Source organism: Phragmites australis, chromosome 17 (assembly GCF_958298935.1).
Source record: "Phragmites australis chromosome 17, lpPhrAust1.1, whole genome shotgun sequence".
Classification (NCBI taxonomy): domain Eukaryota; kingdom Viridiplantae; phylum Streptophyta; class Magnoliopsida; order Poales; family Poaceae; genus Phragmites; species Phragmites australis.
Window position 1 is genome coordinate 7719715 of NC_084937.1, and position 9599 is coordinate 7729313.

At 42.1% G+C, this 9599-nt stretch overlaps 1 protein-coding gene across 1 annotated transcript in view; it reads left to right on the forward strand.

Moving 5' to 3' along the window:
- LOC133897226 (auxin transport protein BIG-like) overlaps positions 1-9363 on the forward strand; it is a 29078-nt gene extending 19715 nt beyond the window's left edge. The window contains exons 8-14 of the mRNA XM_062337871.1: positions 11-4561; positions 4656-4878; positions 5003-5401; positions 5919-6062; positions 6259-7284; positions 7365-7868; positions 8344-9363. Of these exons, the coding sequence (XP_062193855.1) occupies positions 11-4561; positions 4656-4878; positions 5003-5401; positions 5919-6062; positions 6259-7284; positions 7365-7868; positions 8344-9156 (7660 nt within the window). The 3' untranslated portion in view covers positions 9157-9363. The remainder of the gene's footprint in view (positions 1-10; positions 4562-4655; positions 4879-5002; positions 5402-5918; positions 6063-6258; positions 7285-7364; positions 7869-8343) is intronic.
- The last annotated feature ends 236 nt before the right edge of the window (positions 9364-9599 follow it).

Below are 9599 nucleotides of genomic sequence, written 5' to 3' on the forward strand. Positions count from 1 at the left end.
TGGTTTTCAGTTTGGCTATTTCATCTCGATTTCTCCAAGTCCCTTTCCCAAAGCAGACAATGATAGCTAATGATGATGCTCCTGAGAACCAAGCAAAAGCAAGTGCTTCTGGTATGAATTCTGCCAGTGGAAATGCTCAGGTTATGATTGAAGAAGATCCTGCCACATCGTCAGTGCAATACTGCTGTGATGGTTGTTCCACTGTTCCAATACTTCGGCAAAGGTGGCACTGCAACATATGTCCAGATTTCGACCTATGTGAAACTTGCTATGAGATACTTGATGCAGATCGTCTACCTGCACCCCACTCAAAGGATCATCCCATGTCAGCAATACCAATTGAACTTGATACATTTGGAGGTGAAGGCAATGAAATTCATTTCTCTATTGATGAGCTAACGGATTCTGGTGTTCTTCATGCCCCTGCTGATAGAAGTGTTCAGACCTCCCCATCATCAATTCATGTATTGGATGCAAGTGAGTCTGCAGACTTCCCTGAGTCTATTACAGACCAAACAACTGTTTCAATTTCTGCGTCGAAACGTGCCGTTAACTCATTGCTACTTAGCCATCTAATTGAAGAGCTTAGAGGATGGATGGGGACCACAGCTGGTACTCGAGCCATACCTATAATGCAGTTGTTCTACAGGCTTTCATCTGCAGTTGGTGGTCCTTTCATGGATAGTTCAAAGCCAGATAATTTGGATTTGGAAAAGTTTGTGAAGTGGCTCATGGATGAAATCAACATAGATAAACCATTCCCTGCCAAAACACGATGCTCTTTTGGAGAAGCATCGATCCTTGTTTTCATGTTTTTCACACTTATGTTTCGTAACTGGCATCAGCCTGGGAGTGATAGTTCTCATTCAAAGTCAAGTGGGAGTTCTGATTTGATAGAGAAAGGTCCTGTTCAGGTTCTGGCACCAAGCACAATAACTCTTCCATCCTCTAGTGGTGACCAGGATAAAAATGAGTTTGCTTCTCAGTTAGTTCGTGCCTGTTCTGCCCTCAGGCAGCAGTCGTTTTTTAATTATCTAATGGATATTCTGCAGCAACTTGTTCATGCTTTCAAGTCATCATCCATAAATGGAGAAGCTGGTTCTTCTAGCTCAGGCTGCGGATCCCTATTGACAATAAGGAGAGAGCTACCAGCTGGAAACTTCTCTCCCTTTTTTTCAGATTCATATGCTAAATCTCATCCAACTGATCTGTTCATGGACTACTACAAATTGTTGTTGGAGAATACTTTCCGGCTTGTATATAGCATGGTTCGACCAGAAAAGGAGAAGTTAGCTGAGAAGGATAGAAGCTACAAGGTTCCCAACACTAAGGATCTAAAGTTGGATGGATATCAGGATGTTCTTTGCAGCTATATTAGCAATCCTCATACTACATTTGTTCGGAGGTATGCAAGGAGGCTCTTCCTTCATTTGTGTGGCAGCAAGACTCACTATTATAGTGTCAGGGATTCGTGGCAATATTCCCATGAAGTCAAGAAACTTCACAAAATCATAAACAAGTCTGGAGGTTTCCGAAACCCTGTGCCTTATGAGAGAAGTGTTAAGCTCATAAAATGTTTGTCTACTCTTTGTGATGTGGCTGCAGCAAGGCCAAAAAATTGGCAAAAGTTCTGCTTGAAGCACATGGATCTTCTTCCGTTTCTTATGGACAATTTTTACCATTTCAGTGAAGAGTGTATTATTCAGACTCTCAAGCTTCTAAATTTGGCTTTCTATTCAGGAAAAGATGCCAATCATAGTGCACAAAAACCAGAGAGTGTGGATCTTGGTGGTTATACAAGAACTAGCTCACAGTCTTCAGATTCAAAAAAGAAGCGGAAGGGCGATGATGGTTCTGAAGGTTCCTCAGAAAAATCTTGCATGGACATGGAACATGTTGTAGAAATGTTCAATGACAAGGAAGGTGACGTGTTGAAGCACTTTGTTGACATATCCTTGCTAGAATGGAACTCAGCAGGTGTCCGTCATGAGGCTAAATGTGTTTTATTTGGAGTGTGGTACCATGCGAAAAACTCGCTTAGGGAGACTATGTTGACAATTCTACTGCAGAAGGTGGTATATCTTCCCATGTATGGACAGAACATTGTTGAGTATAGTGACCTCCTGACCTGTTTACTAGGAAAAGTGACTGACTCTAGTGCAAATCAGAATGACTCTGAACTTGTGAATAAATGTTTAACATCTGAGGTTATAAGATGCATTTTTTACACGCTCCATTCGCAGAATGAGTTATTGGCAAATCATCCAAATTCTCGTATATACAACACGCTGAGTTGCTTAGTGGAGTTTGATGGCTATTATTTAGAGAGTGAGCCCTGTGTTACCTGCAGCTGCCCAGATGTTCAGTATTCGAGAATGAAGCTTGAAAGCCTCAAATCCGAGACCAAATTTACCGACAACAGAATAATAATAAAATGCACTGGAAGCTTTACTATACAGTCAGTGACAATGAATGTTTATGATGCTCGTAAGTCTAAGTCAGTGAAAGTACTCAACTTGTATTACAACAACAGGCCTGTGACTGACTTGTCAGAATTGAAGAATAATTGGTCTCTTTGGAAGCGTGCTAAGAGCTGCCATCTTACATTTAATCAGACTGAATTGAAGGTTGAATTCCCCATCCCTATTACAGCATGCAATTTCATGATTGAGCTTGATTCATTTTATGAAAATCTTCAAGCTTCTTCCCTTGAGTCATTGCAATGCCCACGGTGTAGCAGATCTGTCACTGATAAGCATGGAATATGTAGTAACTGCCATGAAAATGCATATCAGTGTCGGCAGTGCAGAAATATCAACTATGAAAACCTTGACTCTTTCCTCTGCAACGAGTGTGGATACAGCAAATATGGTCGTTTTGAATTCCATTTCATGGCAAAACCTAGTTTTTCATTTGACAACATGGAAAATGATGATGACATGAGAAAAGGATTGGCAGCAATTGAGTCAGAGTCAGAAAATGCTCATAGGCGGTACCAGCAACTGATGGGATTTAAGAAGCCTCTCATTAAACTTGTGTCAAGCATAGGTGAACAGGAGATAGACTCGCAGCAGAAGGATGCTGTCCAGCAGATGATGGTGTCCTTGCCTGGGCCCACAAGCAAGGTAAATCGCAAGATTGCACTTCTTGGTGTTCTGTACGGTGAAAAGTGCAAAGCAGCTTTTGATTCTGTGAGCAAAAGTGTTCAGACATTACAAGGGCTGCGCCGTGTTCTAATGACATATCTGCAACAGAAAAATTCTAGTGATACCAATGCATTACCAGCTTTTTCAATACCAAGGACTCCAAGTAGTTGCTATGGGTGTAGTACTACGTTTGTTACACAATGCCTGGAGTTATTACAAGTGCTCTCCAAACATGCAAACTGTAGGAAGCAACTTGTAAGTACTGGAATTTTATCAGAGTTATTTGAAAATAACATCCATCAGGGCCCTAGGACAGCACGAACTCTTGCTAGGGCTGTGCTATCTTCTTTCTCTGAAGGTGATGCAGATGCAGTTCAGGAATTGAACAACTTGATTCAGAAGAAGGTGATGTATTGTCTTGAGCACCATCGTTCCATGGACATTGCAGAGTCAACACGGGAAGAGTTACTGCTGCTATCAGAGACCTGTGTTCTTGTGGATGAGTTTTGGGAGGCAAGACTTCGTGTTGCCTTTCAGCTCTTGTTCTCTTCTATTAAGGTTGGAGCAAAACATCCTGCAATTTCAGAACATATTATTCTTCCTTGTTTGAGAATAATTTCTCAGGCTTGCACACCCCCAAAATCCGATGGTGGGGACAAAGAGGCAGGCTTGGGAAAATCTAGCTTGATGTTGCAATCGAAGAACGATGATACAACTGGTAACACAGCAACTAATATACCCAGTGCTAATATTCAATCAGATATATCTGGAAAAAGTCATGACGGAAATCGACGAGGCCAGGATATTCCACTCCTGAGCTATTCTGAATGGGAGAGTGGTGCATCATATTTGGATTTTGTTAGGAGGCAGTACAAAATATCCCAGGCAGTGAAAGGAGCTGTTCAGAAGACACGTCATGATTCACAAAAGCCTGACTACCTGGTTCTTAAATATGGACTCAGATGGAAGCGTCGCGCATGTCGGAAGTCATGCAAAAGTGACTTCTCAAAATTCGCCTTGGGCTCCTGGGTATCTGACTTGATTTTAAGTTCCTGTTCCCAGTCAATAAGATCTGAGATATGCACTCTCATAAGCTTGCTATGCCCATCAAACTCTCCCAGACAGTTTCAGTTATTGAACTTGCTCATGTCTTTACTTCCTCAAACACTCTCAGCTGGTGAAAGTGCAGCAGAGTACTTTGAGTTACTTGGGGCCATGATCGATTCAGAAGCTTCACGTCTTTTCCTAACTGTTCGTGGTTGTTTGACAACATTTTGTTCTTTGATAACGAAAGAAGTGTCCAATGTTGAATCACAGGAGAGAAGCCTAAGCATTGATATATCACAAGGATTCATTCTTCGTAAGCTTGTTGAGCTCCTGAACAAGTTTCTTGAAATTCCAAATATCAGAGCAAGGTAAAGCTCCTGAATAAGCTTCTACGTTTGCACATACGCTCCCAATACATCTGGTTGCTTTTCGAGAGCCTTACTTTTTTCCCTCATGTTACAGGTTCATGAGCGATAGGTTACTATCTGAAGTGCTGGAAGCTTTTCTGGCCATCCGTGGGCTAGTTGTGCAAAAGACAAAGTTAATTAATGACTGTAATCGTCTTTTGAAAGACCTTCTTGATAGCTTGCTTGTCGAGAGTACTGAAAACAAACGCCAATTTATTTGTGCTTGCATCTCTGGATTGCAGAAGCATGTGAAAGAGAAAAAGAGACGGACATCTTTGGTACAAGCACAAACTTTAATACCTTGATGTTGTGCTTAACTTATAGTTTGATAGGAACTCTGAAAATAAATGTAACTCATTTATTATCTTGCCCTGTTCCCTTATCTGGAATTTTCTTTTACAGTTTATTTTGGAGCAACTCTGCAATCTGATTTGCCCAGTGAAACCAGAGCCTGTTTATCTTTTGATACTGAACAAGGCACATACTCAAGAAGAGTTCATCAGGGGTTCTATGACAAAGAATCCATATTCCAGTGTGGAGATTGGCCCTCTAATGAGAGATGTGAAAAACAAAATATGTCACCAACTTGATTTGAATGGACTTTTGGAGGATGACTATGGTATGGAATTATTGGTTGATGGAAATATAATCTCACTTGATCTGAGCATTTCCCAAGTCTATGAGCAAGTTTGGAGGAAACGACATGGTCAAACTCAACATTCTTTGTCCAATGCCAACACATTAACTGCCGCTTTATCTGTCAGAGATTGTCCTCCAATGACAGTGATCTACAGACTGCAGGTTAGCTATAGGGGTTAGGGTCAGGATTTTTTTTTACTATAACTTTTTCATTTTTTATAAGAACCCGTTAGTTCTGAGGGATTTTAATATCTTGATACTTATTTATAAACTGTTCATTCATTAGCCACAAACAAGGGATTTTAATTTTAATATCTTGATACTTGTTTATAAGAACTGTTCATTCACTACCCGCAAACTATCTAAGTTGACCTTGTATATTCATCCGCTAATATTCTGAACTGCAATGTGTTGTTTATTTGCATATATATTATGCGCTTCTAATTATGTCCCCTTTTAACTTCAAGACCTTGATTTCTTGTGGGCATTGCATACAGACTCCTAAGGTCCTAATACAGCTTGTGTTGTTAAAACTCATTGCTGTACAATAATGGACTGATCTGGAGGGTGGTCTTCTTGTTTTTCTATTACTTAATAGTAATTGTGCTTGGTGTGATTCTCTGCTTCTTTGGGTTAGGACTTTAAGGAATTTCTTAAGACATGTTTATTTTCTGACCAGGGTTTAGATGGTGAAGCTACTGAGCGTATGATTAAAGAACTGGAAGAGGAAAGGGAGGAGTTACAAGATCCTGAAATCGAGTTTGCTATAGCAGGTGCTGTTAGGGAATGCGGAGGTCTTGAGATTATTTTAAGCATGATTCAGGTATGCTCTTTTTTAAGCTAACTTTGAGTGGGTTAGCTTCATCCCTTCTCTTTTCTTTTGAGAAGAGGTTAGATTAATCAAGCAGCTATCAACATGAACTTGAACAAATTGTGTGTATTTTGTGTTCCAACATTGTACTTGTTAATGACGCTTGGATTGACCTTTTGCGTATCAATAATCTAATCTTTTTGGGCAGATCCTGCGTGATGATGAGTTAAGATCTAATCAAGAAGAGTTGGCTTCCGTTCTTAACCTTCTGAAGTATTGTTGCAAAATCCGTGAAAATAGATGTGCTTTATTACGTCTGGGTGCTTTGGGTTTGCTGCTTGAGACAGCTAGACGTGCATTTTCAGTGGATGCAATGGAACCAGCTGAAGGTATTCTATTAATTGTAGAAAGTCTTACTATGGAAGCTAATGAGAGTGACATAAGCATTGCCCAAAGTGTTTTTACAACTAGTAACGAGGAAACTGGTGCTGGTGAAGAGGCCAGGAAAATTGTTCTCATGTTTTTGGAGAGGCTATGTCATTCTTCAGGTGCCAAAAAATCAAACAAGCAACAAAGGAATGAGGAGATGGTGGCAAGGATCTTGCCTTACTTGACCTATGGGGAGCCAGCAGCTATGGAAGCTCTTATTCAACATTTTGAGCCCTACCTTAGGAACTGGCATGAATTTGACCAGTTGCAGAAGCAACATGAAGAGAATCCAAAAGATGATAGTATAAGCCAAAAGGTGTCGACACAACAATCTGCTGTCGACAACTTTGTTCGTGTCTCAGAGTCACTCAAGACTAGTTCGTGTGGTGAGAGGATGAAAGAGATTATTCTAGAGAAGGGCATTACAAAAGCTGCTGTTGAACATGTGAAGGAAAGCTTTACTTCTGCAGGACAGACTAGCTTTAGAACAAGTGCTGAATGGACAGCTGGCTTAAAGCTACCATCTGTTCCGCTCATTCTGTCAATGTTGAAGGGGCTAGCGAAGGGCCATTTGCCTACACAGAAATGCATTGATGAAGAAGGCATACTACCACTGCTTCACGCTTTGGAAGGGGTGCCTGGTGAAAACGAAATTGGTGCAAGAGCAGAAAATCTTTTAGACACACTGGCCAACAAAGAGAATAATGGTGATGGCTTCCTAGGAGAGAAGATCCAAGAGCTGCGTCATGCTACAAGGGATGAGATGCGCCGCCGAGCTCTTAAGAAAAGAGAGATGCTACTTCAGGTAACTCTTGTAGTTTCATCAGCTTCTATGTTTGTGCTGTTAGTCCTGCTTTCTGAAGTTATTTTCTACGTTTTTTCTAGGGACTGGGAATGCGGCAAGAATTTGCTTCCGATGGAGGTAGACGTATTGTTGTCTCTCAGCCTATAATTGAAGGTTTGGATGATGTGGAAGAAGAGGAGGATGGGTTAGCATGTATGGTTTGTAGAGAAGGGTATACTTTAAGACCAACAGACATGCTAGGGATCTATGCATTCAGTAAACGAGTGAACTTGGGTGCAACAACTTCTGGTAGTGGCCGTGGGGACTGTGTTTACACCACAGTTAGCCACTTCAACATCATACACTACCAATGCCATCAGGAAGCTAAACGAGCTGATGCTGCACTGAAGAATCCCAAAAAGGAATGGGATGGTGCTACCTTGCGAAACAATGAGACATTGTGTAATTGTATCTTTCCATTGAGGGGGCCGTCTGTTCCTCTTGGGCAGTACACTAGGTGTGTTGATCAGTACTGGGACCAATTGAATTCTCTTGGACGAGCAGATGGGAGTCGTCTCCGGTTGTTGACATATGACATTGTTCTGGTATGTCATGCTGACTTCAATTACATATTCTTGTGCTAAAACATTGCAAAAAATCCCAATCATGCATTACACTGTGATACAATCCGTGTGAAGTGCATTTCCTATTATTGTATACATCTAGGTTTTCCTTTATTTTACTTCACGCGCAGGTTTGAATCCTCTTACTGAAAAGTTTAAACCTACTGTGAAATTTACAGTCTTATTTTTTATTTGGCCCTGAGAAATCCATGGTTGCATTGCTATGTATGGATAGAAAACCTGTTTCTGAAGATTCTTTCCAGGTTGGATAGCATATTGATTATTCTTGTTTTTGTTTTTCTTGCATGCTACAAATATTTTCTTGGACATATATGTTGCCATCCACCCTCAGTTCCAAAAAATATGTCGCAGTGAATAGTTCCATAATGATTTTTAAAATCATATATTCATCTTACACATGACTGATCACAGAAAATGGTGTTTTTGTTTCCACTAGATGCTTGCCAGGTTTGCGACAGGTGCTTCTTTCAGCACTGACTGCAAAGGAGGGGGGCGAGAAAGCAACTCGCGGTTTCTTCCATTCATGGTACAGATGGCTTCTCATCTTGTAGATGGAAGTGGCAACCCGCAACGTCTTGCTATGGCCAAGGCTGTCACCACGTACTTGTCCAGCTCTCCGTCGACACCAGAATCTCCTATTCGGCTTTCAGCATCTGTCTCTGGATCTCGTGGTAGTTCAGGTTCCTCAGAGGAGACCGTACAGTTCATGATGGTTTATTCCCTTCTGTCGGAGTCATATGAGAGCTGGCTCCAGCACCGCCCCGCTTTCCTGCAGAGGGGTATCTACCATGCTTACATGCAACATAAGCACGGGCGATCGACCCTCAAGCTGTCCTCTGACTCGTCTTCCACGGTGGTTCGGTCCGACGAAGGCTCATCTGGTGATACAGACGAGAACAAGAAACTCTTTGCCATTGTCCAGCCGATGCTGGTGTACACTGGCTTGATTGAGCAGCTGCAGCAGTTCTTCAAGAAGGGCAAACCATCCGGCTCAAGCAAGTCTAGCGACAAAGATGAATCTGGTGGCAGCCATGAGAAATGGGAGATCCTGATGAAAGAGAAGCTGGGCAACATGAAGGAGATGGTGGGGTTATCCAAGGACCTGCTGTCCTGGCTCGAAGACATGACCTCATCTGATGATTTGCAGGAGGCCGTCGATATCATGGGCGTGTTGACCGATGTGTTCTCGAGCGGTCACACGAAATGCGAAGAATTTATCCGGGCGGCCATACACGCCGGCAGGAGCTGAGTGCATGAACCGAACGGACGTTGTACGGTGTTGTGTGTTCATATATATATATATTTGCCATGGGCCTGTCTGTTTTGTATGAACAGGCAACTTTTGTGTAGGCAGCTGTAAACACTATAGCCCTGTTAGATCGAATTTAAGGATGCCAATCGAGTATGATAGGTACAGATAATGTTTACTTATATTTATATCTACTGGTTTTTTACCCGTCTGTGAGTATACACTCAAACGCCCACGGGTGAAGGGTTAGCATTAGATTTGTTGCATGGGGGTGTGGGACGGTGGGGCGAGCTGGGTGGGGCAGTGGCAGTGGCAGCGGGGCGAGGAGGGAAGGGAAGGGAAGGGAAGGGGAGGGTGGGGTGGGATGGCAGGGCCGGGCAAGCTGGGGTGGGGGTGGTAATATTCTCATGGCGAGGTGAGTTGGAGAGAGATTTTTCTAATTT